The following is an 18602-nucleotide window of genomic DNA, read 5'->3' on the forward strand; positions in this document are numbered from 1 at the left end:
ACAGGCCTTCTGAAGATCCAAGTACATAAAATCAACTGATTCTCCTTTATCTCTGCTGCTTGTTATTTCTTCAAAGAATCCAAACAGACTTGTCAGGCAAGATTTTCCCTTGAGGAAACCATGCTGACTATAGGCTATTTTATCATGTGCCTCTAAGTACCCTGAGACCTCACTCTTAATAAACGACTCCAACATCTTCCCATCCACTGAGGTCAGACAAACTTGTTCTATAGTTTCTCTTCTTCTGCCTCTCTCCCTTCTTGAGGAGTGGGGTGACATTTGCAATTTTCTAGTCTTCCAGAACCATTCCAGAATCTAGTGATTCTTGAAAGATCATTACTAATGCTTCCACAATCTCCTCAGTCACCTCTTTCAGAAGCCTGGGGTGTACACCATCAGGTCCAGGTGCCCTATCTACCTTCAGACCTTCCAGTTAGCCAAGAACCTTCTCTCTATTAATAACTTCACACACTTCACGACCCAACACCTGGGACTTCCACCATACTGCCAGTGTCTTCCACAGTGAAGACTGATTCATCTCTGTTCTAAAGGAACATCCTTTTATTCTGAGGCTGTGCCCTCTGGTTCTAGATTCTCCCAGTACTATCTACACTGCTTTGTATAATTTATGTGCAATACAAGTTCTGTGTTGTCTGAATCAATGTGACTGTGATGCTGCTGCAAACAAGCATTTCATTATATCTGTACCTCACTGTACTTGTGCATAGGAACTCAAGGTAGTGTAGCAGTTAGTGAGAGACTATTACAGCTCAGGGCATCGGAGGTCGAAGTTCAATTCCATCGCCGTCTGAGGAGTCTATACATTCTCCCCGTGACCATGTGGGTTTCCTCCGGGTGCTCCGGTTTCATCCCACAGTCTAAAGACAAACTGATTGGTAGGTTAATTAGTCATTGTAGATGGTCTTGAGATTTAGTTAGGGTTTAAATAGTTGGGTTGCTGGGCGATGTATGTCGTTGGGCCAGAAGGACCTGTTCTGCACTGTAACTTCTAAAATTAAATTAAAACTTGACTTGACAGAAGAGTACTGCACAACTCCTTCAGTCCACCACAATAATACCAGTTGAACTAATTGCATCAGCCTGCATATGATATTTGTTCCTCCATCCACTGCCTTAGGTGGCAGGGTGAAGACACATCTCTACCAAAGGAGATGTACAGTGCTCCTTCCCTCCGCTAACCTGCAGATCACCCTTGGGCAAGGTGTAGCACCTGCTTAGACCCCCCCCCAACTGATCAGGGTCACGTGAAGCCATGGGAGCAGGTGGTGGATGGTTGTATGAGCAGCTGATGCATATCACAAGTCTTGGTTATACGAACACTGACACCAGGCAGACAGTTGCTGAAGAGTATTGATAATGTGGTCACCCATCTAGTAAAGACACTGCCCAGAAGGCAATGGCAAACCACTTCTGTAGAAAAATTTAATGAGAACAATCATGGTCACGAGACCACGATCGCCCACATCACATGACATGGCACATAATGGTGATTATCCCCTGCCTGTTCATATATTTGACAAATGCCTCAAACTTTTCTTGTGTTTCTGTTTCCATCACCTTACCTGGCAGAACATTCCAGGTACCTAATACCCTCGAGAAACAAAACTTGTCTCACGATTCTCATTTAAACCTCCTTTTAATGGAGGGAGCACTGCACAGGATTGGAAAAAGCTGCAGAAAGTTCTAAACTCAGCCAGCTCTATCAAGGGCAGTAGCCTCCACAGCATCAGGGACATATTCAAAAGGTGGTGCCTCAAAAAAAAAGAAAGCAGCATCCATCATTAAGGATTCCCATCACCCAGGACATGCCCTCTTCTCATTGCTCCCATCAGGGAAGAAATACAGGAGCCCAAAGACACACACTCAACAATTCAGGAATAGCTTCTTCTCCTCTGCCATCAGATCTTTTTGAATGGACAATGCACCCATGAATATTACCTCCACATTTTTTATTTTCCCCCCCCTCTTTTTGCACTACTTGTATATTAAAAATAAACTTAAATATTTCTTATTGCAATATATAATAATGAAGACTGTAAATTACAATATCCTGCTACCACAAAACAACTTGTTTCACATTATAAATGTGATTTTAAACCTGATTCTGATTCCCCCCTCATCTTCAACCCATTTCTTCAGTATTTGGCATTTCAACCATAGGAAAAAGGCACTGATACCAACCCGATCCATCTCACTTATAAGGTTATGTACATCCCTCAGAGCCCAACTCTCCAAAGAAAATAACCCAGATTTGTCCAACCTCTCCATATAGTTAATAGCTTCCAGGCAGCATCCTGGTAAACTTCTTCTGCACCCTCTGAAAAGCTTCCACATCTTTCCCGTGGCGTGGCAACCAGAACTGCAGACAATATTCCAAATGAAGCTGAACCAAAGTTTTATACAACTGCAATGACTTCCTCTCTTTGATACTCAGTGCCCCTACCAATGAATGCAAGCATGCCTTGTGACCCTCAGTGTTCTGTTAACAATACCCAAGAAAGGTTTAGTTAAGCATTTTTCACCATTCGGACCTTTTACAAATGGGTCTCTCCAATTTGTTGGACCTATCAACAAAAACAAAACACAAACCCTTCAAATTCTCATTCCAATCACCTGGTAAGTTTGAATTCCATTGTAAAATAGAGCTTTGAATGAAAAGAAACAGTTTGTTTCTGTCTTTACTTCCTAATTCGAACTGAATTAGATGACAATTTAAGCAAGCTCTTACTGTGATCTTGTTACCAACAATACATGCTCCAACAGATAGAGGTTTCCATCGTTAATCAATCTAAGCCAGAAAGATGTAATATTGTAAAATCAAATCAAGCAAATAGGGTGAGTTGACTTGGGTCTTCAGAATCAAAAAATCAATTTCAACATCACGGGAATATGTTTGTAAATTTGTTGTTTTGCGGCAGCAGTACATTGCAATACATAATAAAAATGATAAATTACAGTAAGAAATTGTTTTTAAATTAAGTAGTGCAAAAAAAAGAGCAACATAATACTGAGGTAGTGTACATGGGTTCACTGTCCATTCTAATGGCGGAGGGGAGGAAGCTGTTCCTAAAGTCTCGAGCGTGTGTCTTTGGTCTCTAGAGTATCCTTTTTTATGGTAGCAATCAGAAGCGGGCATGTCCTAAGTGATGGAGGTCCTTAATGATGGGTGCCGTCTTTTTAAGGCACCGCCTTTTGAAGATGTCTTCGATGGTGGGGAGGTTAGTGCCCATGATGGAGCTGACTGAGTTCGCAACTTTCTGCAGCTTTGTCTGATCCTGTGCACATCCTCTTCCTGACCACACGGTGATGTAACCAGTTAGAATGCTCTCCGTAGAGATTTGCGAGCATGTTTTGTGTCATACCAGCTTAACTAACAGTGGTCTGTGACTGTATATATTAAAATAAATCACTGTATCTAGTTTCCAGGTTGAGTAATCTACAAGCAGCACTTGGGGATAGAATGTCTCAGAGTTTCCCCAAGTAATGAGTTGAATATTACCCCTCGCAAGAAATATGGGAATTTTTGATTTAAAATGTTTCATTTTGCAGAGTCCCATCCTTAGCTACTTCACTCCCACATTACACCTACAGAAACGTCATAGAAGCACCTCTGCCTCTGGGCAAACATCAGAGAAATTCAGTTTTTTGTACTTCCACTGCTCAGAACAGGACTGAAATTACATTAAAATATAAAAATTTAACTCAGAGTTTTCAACTCAGAGTTTCTTTAGTTTTCCTGCCAGCAGAGTTCTACGATGGTGTACTTGTCTTTTGGAGAAGCAGGTTAAACGTACATAAACAGGAGTCCTCAATGATTCCAGGGGATTGGAGGGGGGGTGAAATAATATTGTGATTGCTCTGGTAAAGTATGATGTTCTTCTCGGGGGTTAGTCCCTTAATGGAAAACGCCTGTGCATGACTTTGTTTGACATCGTGAGGCTGATGTACGGGCAGCCACCACATGGTCCTCGACAGATCGGGGTCAGGGTCCAGTGGCATGGTGTACAAGATGACTGGGGACCCTTCACTGCCGCAAACTTCCCCCACCTTCGCTGCCACTGTGATGTGTCATCATCTTCCACGAGCTCCACCACTGAGGTCTTTGTCTGGATCCTCCACCCTTGACCTTACCACCATGGGTGACCCTACCAGGAGCTAAACCCCAGATGTCTAACGTCTTGCTCTCAGGATCTCAGGAAACATTATGGTCCAATTCCAGAGTAACTTGAAGGGAACAGAAATGCCTGACACCTGAAATAGTTTCACCTGAATAATCATGTTAAATTTGCTTCCTTGTTATCCTCTTGACATTTAGCAGGTCAGAAAATCTCAAAACATTATCAGCAAGGTCTGGTGGTGGGACGGGGGGGGGGGGGAATGACAGGGTTCTAATAGACCAAGACCAGCCTCAGCACGAGGTTCAGGGGAGTCTGTTCTCACCCACCCTCTGCACATCATTTCAGAAGACCACAAGACATAGGAGCAGAATTATGCCATTCAGCCCATCAAGTCTGCCCCGCCATTCCATCTTGGCTGATTTATTAACCCTCTCAACACCATTCTCCTGCTTCTTCCCCCAAAACCTTTGGCATTCTTACTGATCAAGAACATATCAACCTCTGCTTTAAATATATCTGATGACTTGACCTCCACAGCCATCTGTGAATTCCAGATTCACCACACTCTGGCAAAAGAAATTCCTCCTCAGCTGTGTTCTAAAGGGATGTCCTTCTATGCCAAGGCTGTGCCCTCTGATCCTAAACTCCACCACTACAGGAAGCTTCCTCTCCATGCCCACTTTATCTAGGCCTCAAATATTCAATAGGATTCAATGCGATCCCACCCCCCTCCCATTCTTCAACAACACCAGCGTGTACAGACCTGGAGCTCTTCATATTCATATATACATTCCCAGGATCATCCACACAAACCTCTTCTGGACTCTTTCCAATGCCAGCATATCCTTTCTTAAATTAAGTTAAAGTCTGTCCTGAGCCTTATAGGCTCATCAGGCCAGTGCTTATGCTGGTTTCCGTGGCGTGAAGCAACTGAGAGTACGAGACTCCACGCACCCCCCCCAACCGGAATGGACGCCAGTCTATCGCAAGGTTAACCCCCAGCATTTTTGCTGGTACCCATTTTCAGTTGGGTGGACTGGAGCAGTGTGTGGTTAAGTGCCTTGCTCAAGGACACAACACGCTGCCTCGGCCAAGACTTGAACCCACGACCTTCAGATCGCTAGTCCAATGCCTTAACCACTTGGCCACACGCCACACCTTTTCTTAGATAAAGGGCCAAAAACTGCTCACTTCAATGCCTTATAAAGCCTCAGCAATACATCCTTGCTTTTATATCCTAATTCTCTAAAAATGAATGCTAACATTGCATTTACCTTCCTCTCTACCGACTCAACCCGCAAGCTAACCTTTAGCGAATCCTGCACCATGACTCCCAAGTTCCTTTGGCACTTCAGAAAACTGAGTTCACACTGGACCTCACAAGTTAAACTAGTTGTGAGGATTGATGCAGACTGTTTAACAGGGACGTTATACCCGTGGTAGGAGGACATGAATGAACAAAGCCAGCACACACCCCTTTAAACAGCATTAGCACAGTGGTAAGCAGTATTGAAGATAGAATCTCAGAGTAAAAGACATACAAGACATTGTCGAGGCCTAATTTGGAAAATTGTATGCTGTTCTGGTCACCTACCTACAGGAAAATTATTAGTAACATTGAAAGAGTACAAAGAAAATTTAAAAAGATACTGCCAGGACTTGAGGACCTGAGCCATAGGGAAAAGTTGAACAGGTTAGGACTTATTTACAGAGCATAGGAGAGCGAGGGGAGATTTGATCTATGACTGTAGTCCCACAGCACAGAAACAGGCTCTTTGGCCCATTTTAACCTGCCAACCCAGATGCCACTGACATCTCGTCTTTCTTACTCAGGTTTGGCCCATATCCCTCTAAAACAGGGGTTCCCATCCTTTATGCCATGAACCAATACCATTAACCAAGGAGTCTATTGACCCCAGGTTGGGAACCCCTGCTCTAAGCCTTCCCTAACCACGTGTCTGTCTAAATGTCCTGTAAAAGTTACTATTGCTCCTGGCCTGATCAATTCTTTTGGCAGCTCATTCCGACTACACGCCACCTTCTGCATGATGAGGTGGCCCCTCCAGTGTTGTCTCCCTCTCTACCTCTAGTTTTTGATTTCCCTTTGCCCTGGTGAAGACATCGGCTTAAATAGTTGACACTGAAGGGGACACCAACAAGGGGGGAAAAAAATCAAACAGGACTGTCAAAGCTTTCACAAGTTGTATCTGCCAGTGCCATGTACAGTGAGCAACAGTTAAAAATCAAAGGCATATATAAGAACATGGCAATGCCCACTGCCCAGCAAAGAAACCGCCCCCCCACACACACACTCACTCAAGCACTTGATCAGGAAACGTGCCCGTTTAAAACAGTCAATTGCCCAGGAATCCTTGTCGTGATTATCTATGCCACTCGGTTGTGAATGATCTCCAGGTTTTATAAGAACAAGGAACGATGTATAGAGCATAGAACAGTACAGCACAGCAAGAGGCCATTCGGCCCACAATGCTGTGCCTACCCCATTAAATTACTAATCAAATGCCCAACCAGACTAATCCCTTCTACCTACACAATGTCCATGTCCTTCCTTCTATTTTCTTCACATCCGTGTGCTTATCCGAACGTCTCCTGAAAATCCCTAATGTATCTGCCTCTACCACCACTCCAGGGGGCGTATTCCAGATACCCACTACTCTCCGTGTAAAAAAAAACAAGTCTTTCACATCTCCTTTGAACTTAGTCCCTCTCACCTCAAATGCCTGCCCCCTGGTATTTATATTATGAAATTATGAAATTTTTTTTTAAAAACATGGATCTGGAATAAAATCAAATTCTGGAAACACTCAGCAGGTCAGGCAGCATCCGTGTAGAGTGAAACAGGTCAAGGTTCCAAATCGAGGACTTCTTGCCTGAACTCGAGAAACGGTGACTCCGTTCCATGCTGCCCAAATGCCGTCTGACCTGCCGAGCGCCCAGAAACGATCAGCTTTACACCGGGGCGCAATGAAACCTCTGCTCGCGTGAAACGCACAAGCGGTTTACACGGCTACAAGAAACACAACGACAAATACTGTACCAAAATAAAACAACTGGATGGGACAAAGGTTGCAGTTTCCAGCATTGTCCGTTCACAATAATTTTATTCCATCCTGCATCTCTTGGTATGCAGTAAAACGATTAACTCTTTCTATGCATGGAGTAGCAGGACTGGCCCTGCCGTGCAGAGGTTATCGTCGTCAGTCGTTGCTGCCGGGAGTTTTTGGAGATGAGGCTCCCCCGTCAAGGCAGGTACGGTGTCGTCTATCACACAGTCCCGAAGAAGGGTCTCGGCCCGGTACGTCGACTATTAATTCATTTCCATACATGCTGCCTGACCTGCTGAGTTCCTCCAGCATTTTGTGCGTTATCACACGAGGAGTCGCCTTTCACTCCCTCCACCGAATACCTCAGAACTGGACAACGACCCACTACCTCCCTCCGCATCCGAGCCCCCCCGGTCGGGGAAAATAATAAAAAAAAACAACTCAAATACTACGCGAGTAGAAAAGAATTCAACGGCGGAATTCAAGAATGCAGCCCGAAGCTTTCTAATGAAACGTTAAGTAGCGAAGTAGCCAGGATGGGGGCTGAACTCCAAAATCGAAACCCTTCTCCAAATGCCAGTTGGGTAATACAGTACAGTACTGTAATCGGGAAAAGCGCGGTCTCGGGCAGGATTAAAGAGTGCGGTACAACATATCAGACACATAGACGACAGCACTTCTAACGGTCAGCAGCCGGCTCCAGGCGGCAGGTTACTTCACAAAATTCCACCAAAAAAAAAGGACACAGTTATCTTTTTACCTTTGTATTTCGAAGCTGCACCCTTTTCTCAGGAAGAATGCCCTCTTCCGCATTTTCGATTTCTTCTCTCTCTCCGCGAGGTGAATTACAATAAACCAGCAGCGAAACTCACGGTAACTGCATGGACAACACCGGCTGGGGCACAACAGCGAACCCTCTCCTCAGTCCACACTGCTTCAGTCACACAAATCGCCTGTCAGCGTTACATCCGGAGAAAATGTATATTTTGTTTCGCCAAGTTAGATAGTGGGGAGCGTTGTCACAGCCTGCCTTTAAATCTGGAGAAAAAGGGGACTGAACTGCACCGTCTGCAGATAGTAATTAAGTCACAAGAGATGGATAAGAGCTGCAAATTGAATAGAGCTCTTCAGGGTCCTAGCGCCCCGACAAAAAAGTGATGCCTAAAGAGAATCGGAATTCATCTCTCCTTTGTCATATCTCCAGGGCGCAAAGAAATTCCCTGCTCGCGTAAAGCTGATAAACAACATACATGGTTATAATAAACATAATAATAAAACAGCGATCAAAACAATACAGAATGGGTCAAAGATTGTTGTTGTGCAACTCAGACGGGTAGACTATAGTTATCCCAAGTGTCTAGGCCAATGTTTCTTCCTCGCTGGACATCACTTACTGATGGTAAATGGACACCACAGTTGTGTTTATGATGGATTAATTTCAGTCGTGCTTCCTACAGCGATGCCTCTGCGGGAGAGTCTGTGTTTTCCTTATCGACTTCACCTCAGAACCAGAGTGGAAGGAGGGTTACCCTCAATCCCGAGGGGCTGCCAAGAGGGGGAAAGGACAACAATTCGGCTGTTTCTCTCCGGCTTTGAAATGCTCTGGTAGGCCCGGCATGCGGGAGGCACTGAGAAACACAATCAGGATCAGGTTTACCGGCATATGTAATGAGATTTGTTAACTTTGCGGCAGCAGTACAATGCTGGAAAAAAAATCTGAATTACAGTATATGTATGTGTGTGTATATATACACACTCCCTTGAGTGTCCTATGGACTCGGATCCCAAGATCCCCCTGATCCTCCACACTGCCAAGAGACTTGTAAGTAGTATTTAATTTAAATATTGTGTGTGTGTGTATGTATGTATATGTATATGTATGTGTATGTGTGTGTGTGTGTGTGTGTGTGTGTGTGTGTATATATACATACATACACACACACACACACACAATATTTAAATTAAATACTACTTACAAGTCTCTTGGCAGTGTGGAGGATCAGGGGGATCTTGGGATCCGAGTCCATAGGACACTCAAGGGAGCTGCACAGGTTGACCCTGTGGTTAAGAAGGAACCGGTGCTTTGGCCTTCATCAATCGTGGGATTGAGTTCAGGAGCCGAGAGCTATATAGGACCTTGGTCAGACCCCACTTGGAATACTGTGCTGAGTTCTGATTGCCTCACTACAGGAAGGATGTGGAAACCATAGGAAGGGTGCAGAGAAATTTACAAGGATGTTGCCTGGATTGGGCAGCATGCCTAATGAGAATAGGTTGAGTGAACTCGGCCTTTTCTCCTTGGAGTGACGGAGAATGAGAGGTGACCTGATAGAGGTGTATAAGATGATGAGAGGCATTGATCGCATGGATCGTCAGAGGCTTTTTCCCGGGGCAGAAATGGCTAGCATGAGAAGGCATAGTTTTAAGGTGCTTGGAAGTAGGTACAGAGGAGATGTCAGGGGTAAGTTTTTTTTTTAAAAAAACGCAAAGAGTGGTGAGTGCGTGGAATGGGCTGCTGGTGACAGTGGTGGAGGTGGATACGATAGGGTCTTTTAAGAGACTCCTGGACAGGTATATGGAGCTCAGAAAAATAGAGGGCTAGGGGTAACCCTAGGTAATTTCTCAGGTAAGGACATGTTTGGCATAGTTTTGTGGGCTGAGGGGCCTGTATTGTGCTGTAGGTTTTCCATGTTTCTAAATAAGTAGTGCAAAAATAGAAATTTTAAAGTAATGAGGTAATGTTCATGGGTTCAATGTCCATTCAGAAACCGGGTGGCAGAGGGGAAGAAGTCGTTGAGTGTGTGCCTTCAGGCTCCTGTACCTCCTTCCTGATGAGAACAAAGCACGTCCTGGGTGATTGGGGTCCTTAAATGCCCAGGATCGGGAAGAAGCTGCAGGAAGTTGTAAACGCAGCCAGCCCCACCATCACGGACATCTTCAAAAGGCAGCATCCATCATTGAAGACCCCCACCAACCGAGATATGCCCTCTTCTCATTACTGGCATCAGAGAAGAGGTACAGGAGCTGAAGATGCACACTCAGTGTTTTAAGAACAGTTTCTTTGCCTCTGCCATAAGATTTCTGAGTGGTCCATAAAACCATGCACAATACCTCATTATCTTGCTTTTTTTTACACTATTTACTTTTATATATTATAATTGCATTTTATAGTGATTTTTATTAATTATGCCATACTGCTGAAACTAAACAACAAACTTTACCACATATATCAGGACATATATCATGACATACTTCACAACCTCCCCGATTCTGATCTGCACCTGGAGCACATGAGGACTGAGCAAACCCAGAGGAGATGGGTGAGCGAGAGCTGGTGCTGGTGAGTGAGATCCGGGTGAGACACAGTACTGCAGATACCGGCATCTGGAGCAGAGATGCTTGTTTCTTCAGGCCAGAACGGGTTTAAAGACGACAAGAATAAAGAGGAATAATCCAGCTTTAGGTTAAGTGAGGGCAATGCAAGCTGTGCAAGAGGTGGGTCAATAATCAGCCACAATCAATGGCTGGCAGAGCAAGCATGCAGGGATACAGTACCTGAAGGAACAGCCAGTCTGGTGGACGAGCTCAGCAGGTGGAGCAGCATCTGCGGGCGGGGTGTGCGGATGGGAAAGGAATCCCGGTCGAAACTCAGGGCCCCGATGCAGGGCGTCCACCTGAAACGTGGACAAGATCTGGTATGAGATGGGAGAGTCAGCTAGTTCTCGATGAAGGGCGAAGACAAGAGACAAGTCTGAAAGTGAAACAGCCAGAGGGTTGGAGGGAAGGACCAAGAGTTAAGGAATTTCCAACAACAGATGGAAGAAACAGGCTTGCATTCTGATAGCTGCTCAACCTTGTATTGCCAGCAATCTTCAGCAAGCATCACTTTCCATGAAGAAGCCCAACGCACAACGAGCGGCAAAATGGGAGCTGCAGTAACAATTACTGGCCCAATGTACCATTCTCTGAAAATAACTTTCTATTTCCATCCTCTACAGAGGCACAGTGGTGTAGCGGTTAATGTAACGCTTTACAGTGCCAGCGACCTGGGTTCAATCGTGCCTGTAAGGAGTTTGTACATTCTCCCCGTGACCGCGAGGGTTTCTGACAGGTATTCCAGTTTGTACATTCTCCCTGCGACCGCGTGGGTTTCCGATGGGTATTCCAGTTTGTACATTCTCCCTGTGACCGCGAGGGTTTCTGACAGGTATTCCAGTTTGTACATTCTCCCTGCGACCGCGTGGGTTTCCGATGGGTATTCCAGTTTGTACATTCTCCCCGCGACCGCGTGGGTTTCCGATGGGTATTCCGGTTTATACATTCTCCCCGTGACCGCGTGGGTTTCCGATGGGTATTCCGGTTTCCTTCCACAGTCTAAGTATGGACAGGTTAGTAGGGTTAATTGGTCACATGGGTGTAATTAGGTGGCGAGGGCTTGTTGAACCAGAAGGGCCTGTTACTATGCTATATCTCCAAATAAATAAAAGTATCTATTTATCTGTGGATGATATTGGAACACTGTTATGAAGTCATTTATCTATCAATGTAAATACACTTCATAACGAATTCTGGTCTCTTTAGGCAATCACCTACGGCTGATGGTATTCAAAGTGAATTTATTATCAAAGTATATTATATACATATACACACACATACATATCTCACCATATGCTACCATGAGATTCACGTTCCTGCAGACATGCACAGTACAAGAAATACAACTGAATCAATGATAAACTGCACACAAAACTGACGAATGACCAATTTGCGAAAGACAAATGGTGCAAGTACAAAAAATAATAAATAAATATCCACACAAATTGTAGAGTCTTTGAAAGCGAGCCCATTGGCTGTGTTGTCATAAGCTATGATGTCAGGAATCATCATTCTGAAGGGAGTATTAGCAAGCTTGTTTATTAAAGACAATATCCCATGGCTAAGAACTAGTTACCTATTTACACGACCCCAGAGCCTCCTTTATATCTAGCACATAATCTGCAGAGCTTGAAGAATCTTGTTGACTTATATCTTGGCTTAATGCATCAATCTTTTTGACAGAATCATTTCACAGCATAGAAAGCAGCCAATGCAGTGTTTGTTGAGCATCCAAAATAAGGATGCAGTTAGATTAGGGGTGATGCAGCAAGCTCTCCTCAGGCTGATTCCTGGGATGGAGATTTGAAAAGCAAGCTGGAACTATGCATTGTTGGCCAGAGTTTAGAAGGATGAGAGGTGATCACACTGAGAATCATAAAGTTATGAAATACTGCAGCACAGTAACAGACCCTTTGGGGCATCTAGCCTATAGCAAACCATCAAACTGCCTAGTCCCATCGACCTTTACCCAGACCATACCCCCCAATACCTGCTTTGACACGTATAAAGCACTTAAGGGACTCGACGGGTTAGGACCATAAGACATAGGAGCAGAATTAGGCCCTTTGATTCATTGAGTCTGCTCTGCCATTCAATCATAGCTGATTTATTATCCTTCTCAAACCCATTCTCCTGCCTTTCCCTCATAACTTTCTGACACCCTTAATAATCAAGAACCCATCAACCTCTGCTTTAAGTATACCCAATGTTTTGGCCTCTGCAACATCTGTGGCAATGAATTCTATAGATTCGCCACCTTTTAGCTGAAGAAATTTCTCATCATCTCTGTTCTAAAGGGATGTCCTTCTATTCTGAGGCTGTGCCCTCCGGACCTGGACCCTTCCTCTTTTGGAAACATCCTTTCTCTGTCCCTCTGAATAGGCCTACCGAGGGCAGGTGCAGGATTATTCAACCACACACAGATAAATGGAACATCATTGCTCTGGGACCAAGGAGCAAAATGGCAGTGGAAGCTTAATTGTCAAGAGTATTCAGAAATTGACAGGTTTTCAAAGATGAAGGAAATCAAACATGGCTTGGGGCTTGAGACAAGCCTTGATCTTATTGAACAGAAGATCAGGCATGGCCAAGTACTGCTCCTGTTTCTCCTGTTCCTTTGATTTATCTTACAAAGTTCATCGATTTTCCTAGGCTCTTATCAAGGTGGATCAACAAAGCCACCTCTTCACTCGTCTCATTCTCCCTTCTATTCTTCAAATATTTCACTGCATTCCTGAGCCTCTAACAGTGGAGAGAGGCGAGGGGATCACAGCTGCAACCCATCCCTTTCTACAGCTAAAGGATCCTTTCTGAGTCGTTCCTGTGCAGCACCTTTTCAAAGTTCAAACTGAATTTATTATCAAAGTACATACACCAAATACTACCCTGGGATATAACAGAATCAATGAAAAACTTCACTCATTCCAACACTGAACTGATGCCACGATCTATGGACTCACTTTCAAGGATTCTACAAATCATATTCTCAATATTTATTATTATCTTGGTTTTTCTGTATTTGCTCAATTTGTTGCATTTTCTATGTTGGTTCTTTGTCCATCTTTGTGTGCAGTTTTTCATTAATTCTATCGTGTTTCTTTGCATTTACTGTGAATGCTCACAAGGAACTGAATCTCAGGAATGTACTTAGTGACATATACAGTATCTACTTTGATAATAAATTTACTTTGAACTTTGCAACTATACCCAAAGACAGACAAGCAACCAATGTGCAAAAGAATAATAATACATAACAACTATCTGGATATAATAATACAGGATAAACAAACAAGAACAACTTCTTTAATAGAAACAACTATTCCAAACACACATAACATACAGAATTCAATAAGTGAAAAACACCAGAAATATGCTGAATTGAAAGAGGAAATGGACAGACTATGAAACATGAACAGGGTATACATTGTCCCAATAGTAACATCTACAACTGCTATCATCCCAAAGTCACCACACAATAGCATTAAACAATTAGGCTTACACAGCAATATCTATGGAAATCTCCAGAAAGCCACAATACTAAAAACCACTAGAATAGTCTGAAAGTTCTTAGCAATTGAGAAATGAGTGAGCTTGGGTATGCCTGCACCTCAAAGATTATCAGTTTGAACTGAAAAAAAAAATTAAATAAATAAATGAACAAATAAAGACACGGATAGGTAGACAAATAAATAGATTGATAAGCAAACAGACAAACAAGCAAATAAATAAATCAGTAATACTGAGAACCCAAGTTATCACTTTCAAGGTGTCTACAACTCATGTTCTCAGTATTATTGATTTATCTATCTTGTTACTTATATATTATTTATTTGGTTAGTGATCTATCCAACTATCTATCCATTTCTTTCTTATTTATCTATTTTTTTTTACTTTTTGTATCTGTGCAGATTGCCTCCTTTTGCACATTGGTTGTTTGTTACACTGTTTGTGTGCAATTTTTCAATGATTCTATTGTGTTTCACAAAAAGAGAATCTGCAGATGCTGGAAATCCAAGCAACACACACAAAATGCTCCAGGAGCTCAGCAGGCCAGGCAGCATCTATGGAAAAAAAAAGGTACAAATGATGTTTCAGGCTTTTGGCAAGACGGGAGAAAACAAAGATGAGGAGTAGATTTAAAATGTGGGGGAGGGGAGAGAGAAACAGGGTGATAAGTGAAAATGGGAGGGAGAAGGATGAAGTAAATAGCCGGGAAGTCGATTGGTGCAAGGTACACAGGGCTGGACAAGTGGGGAGTCTGACAGGTGGGGATAGAGGGCCATGGAAGAAAGGGGAAAGAGAACTAGAGGTTGTGTTGTGCTGTATTGTGTTTCTTTGTTCCACTGAGAATTCCTGCAATAAAGTGAATCTGAAGATAGCGTATGGTGACATAAAGATACTTCAATAATAAATTTACTTTGAACTTTCAAATCTTCAAGGAAACTATTCATGGTGGATGCTTGCACAATTTAATAACAAAGGAATTGTTTAATAGGAGGTTATAAGATTTAGTGCCAAAAAATGTTATCTTGAAATAGATGGCACTTATTCCAGCCAACAGATACATTTTCAGGGATTGAGAGCTCTCCCCTTCACTTCGATATAACATGCCAAAAAAAAATCACAGTGGTGCAGCTGGCAGTGCTGAACCGCAGAGTACCAAAGACCAGGATCAGTGCCAATCTCTGTGTGGAGTCTGCACGCTCTCCCTGTGACCGGGTTGAGTTTCTTCAGGAAGCCACAGTTTCTTCCTGTGTACCAAAGAAATGGGGTGGAGGGGATCCAAGCAATCAAAGAGTTAACGTATGAGGAGCATTTGATGGGCGGCACTGTAGCGTAGCAGTTAGTGCAGTCCTTTACAGTGCCATCCGCAAGATCAGGGTTCGATTCCCACCTCTGACTTCAAGGGGTTTGTCTCTATTCATCTTCTGCATCTGTGCCTCTTATCTTATACACCTCTATAAAGTTATTTCTCATCTTCCTTTGCTCCAGAGAGAGTTGCCCTCACTTGTTCAAGCTATTCTCTTAAGATATGGTCTCTAGTCAAGGTAGCACCTTGGTGAATTTCCTCTGCACCATATCTAAAATTTCACATCTCTTCCTATAATGTGGTGACCAGAACTGAACACAATATTCCAAGTGTGGTCTAGTCAGGATGTTATAGAACTGTAACAATCCATCATGGATCTTGAACTCAATCCCCCAACTAAAGAATACCAACACACACCATACACCTTCTTAACAACCCTATCAACTCGCACAGTAACTTTCAGAGATCTATGGACGTGAAGGATGGCAGGGTGGATATACATCTCCACTGAAGGAGGTGAAAGGCACTCCTTTCCTCCACTAGCCTGTAGGTCACCCTTGGGCAAGGTGTATCATCTGCTTAGCACCCCACCCCACCACCCCTCCACCCCTCCAGTCAGGGTCATGTGAAGCCATGGAGCAGGTGGTGGATGGTCGTATGAGCAGCTGGTGCATATCACAAGTCCTGGTTATGTGTAACGCTCAGCTTTATCGGCTCGTATTTATCTAGGGGAAACCCTGTCTGCTGTCCAACCGTGTCTCCCGGTTCCATCGGTGACTGTGCAATGCCACCTGGTTCAACCTCAAACATTAAACACCAGACTGCACACAATGTACACTTTACAGATTACACTTTATAAATCTTTCTGGGACTATGAGATTAATAGAGATACAATATAAAAGAAAAAGAAAAAGGTGCCAGAATTATCAAAGTTCAGTTTCTTCGTGCACACAGTTCGAGCTCAAATACCCGGGGTCTTCGCTCTTCACCATGACCCACTCCGACCCCCTCGACTCGCCGCTCAGGACCACCCAAGGTGATCGACCAGAGTGCTCCCAGCACGTCTGTCTTACTCCCGGTCTCTCCTCCAAAAGCCAGCCAAAAACACCGGTTCTCAGCCATATGACACAGAATATCATCCCAAAAAAGAATAACATGGACGCCCATTGGTTCATTCGCTCTCTTATCGATAATACAACCCAAACAAGCTGCTAGCAAGAGAACTTTCTCAGCATTTAACATAACAAAGAAGCCATTTTGATTAACATACGCAATAACATAAAAGAAGAAGCCCCTTATATGTGCAACCGCTGACTCCAGGCAGGCAATGTCTGAAGTGTATTTATAATGGCTGGGGTCACCCGTTTTGTAAGGACACTGTCCAGAAGAAGGCAATGGGAAACCACTTCTGTAGAAAAAAATTGCCTAGAACAATCACAGTTGCGGAAAGACCATAATCGCCCACGTCATACGACATGACACATAACGATGAAGATGTTAGAAGTGAACCCCAAGATCCTCCTGTTCCTCCACAGCTCAACTTCTGCCCAACTTGTCCATACTGAACAAGAAATCTGCACTGAGATGATAATACAATCTACAGGAGGTCACACAACACTAGTCCAGGTAAGAGGAGAAGCAAGGAGTGGCACAGTTATATACTTAGAACTCTTGTTGGTTCACAGCTGAGGGAACCAGGCTCAATCCTGAACCCTGGTATGTACTCATTCCTCTATGACCACTTCTGTTTCCTCTCACATCCCAAACTACAGTACATGGGTTGATGGGTTAATGGGCTGTTGTAAATTAACCCTGGAGTAGTGGGTGCTAGAATCCAGGAGGAATCAAGAATGTGGCAAGAAGATAGATCATAGAACATGCTTGTCGTGACTATCCCTTGAGGTCGAGGATGATGGTCTTCATTCTGTTGATCTACTTATGGGCTCTCAAGTGGCTTATGAGTCCAATCTTGGCTTTGAAAGTTCTTCCTCATTCAGGACAGGTAGTTCCAGATGGCAGATCGGGCTTTGGTTGTTGCTGCCTCTCTTTCCATCTTCTTCTCTTTTCTTCTAATTCTGCACATCTGTTGGCTTCGAACGTTGCTGTTCCTTCTCGGATGATGGCTTGCCAGAGTCTCCTGTCCTTGGCATTGGTTTCCCAATTGTTGATGTAGAGGTTACATTTCTTCATGTTGGCTCTTAAGACATCTTTGAGTCTCTTCTGTTGTCCGCCTCTTTTACGTTTGCCTTCTTTAAGCCGGGAGTAGAAGATTAGTTTCGGCAGACGTTCATCTTTCATCCAAACAACATGACCGCTCCATCTAAGTTGGTTCTTGATGATGTAGGCTTCAATGCTTGTTGTCTCAATCTTGCCCGTCTCAAGTCCAAAACGAAGACATCCACGAGTTCCCTCATCGAGTTCCAATACGCAGATGACAACAGTGTTGCAGCTCTTTCAGAAAACCACCTACAACAGATTCTGACTGCCTTCAACCATGCATACACGAAACTTGGACTTACCATCAATTCCAAGATGACTGAGATCATCTATCAACCGTCACCAACTGAGACAAATCGGATAGAACCATCAATACAACTTGGTGAAACAACCCTGGAAAACGTGGGCCACCTTCCGTATCTTGGAAGTCACCTCTCTTCCAATGTTGACCTTAATGACGAGATCCAACATCATTGTAAATGCACTGAAACAGCTTTTAGATGTCTCCAAACAACAGTCTTTCATGATCATGACATCTGAACAGACACCAAAATGTTAGTGTACAAAGCAGTGGTGATCCCAGCGCTCCTGTATGCATCAGAAACCTGGACAACATACCGACGACATCTGAAGGCACTTGAAAAGTTCCATCAATGCTGTCTTCGAATATCAGCTGGGAAGATAGAAGAACCAACGTCAGTGTGCTAAATGAAGCAAAAACAACAAGCGTAGAACATGGAGCTTAAATATGGAACGGATTTCATAGGGAAAATCGCTGTGGGGTTGGTATTACAAGCAGACATGGACTTGATGGGACAAATGGCCTCCATCGATATAATTTGGAAATATAGACAAGCTTGGCTTGAGTTGCAACACGAGGAACAACAATCACAGAATCTGTTCTCAAAGTAACTGCTTATGATATGAGGCAGGCCATTTGTAAGATACTGATGAGTTAGGGACTGAGAAACAAAGTACACAAATTCACCAATGGGA

The 18602-nt window shown here is 43.6% G+C and overlaps 1 protein-coding gene across 1 annotated transcript in view; it reads right to left on the reverse strand.

The window, feature by feature from the left end:
• garnl3 (GTPase activating Rap/RanGAP domain like 3) overlaps positions 1-8271 on the reverse strand; it is a 488036-nt gene extending 479765 nt beyond the window's left edge. The window contains exon 1 of the mRNA XM_063073433.1: positions 7965-8271. Coding sequence (XP_062929503.1) covers positions 7965-8017 — 53 coding nt within the window. The 5' untranslated portion in view covers positions 8018-8271. The remainder of the gene's footprint in view (positions 1-7964) is intronic.
• Between the last annotated feature and the right edge of the window lie 10331 nt (positions 8272-18602).

This window comes from Mobula hypostoma, chromosome 21 (genome assembly GCF_963921235.1).
Source record: "Mobula hypostoma chromosome 21, sMobHyp1.1, whole genome shotgun sequence".
In the NCBI taxonomy this organism is placed as follows: Eukaryota; Metazoa; Chordata; class Chondrichthyes; order Myliobatiformes; family Myliobatidae; genus Mobula; species Mobula hypostoma.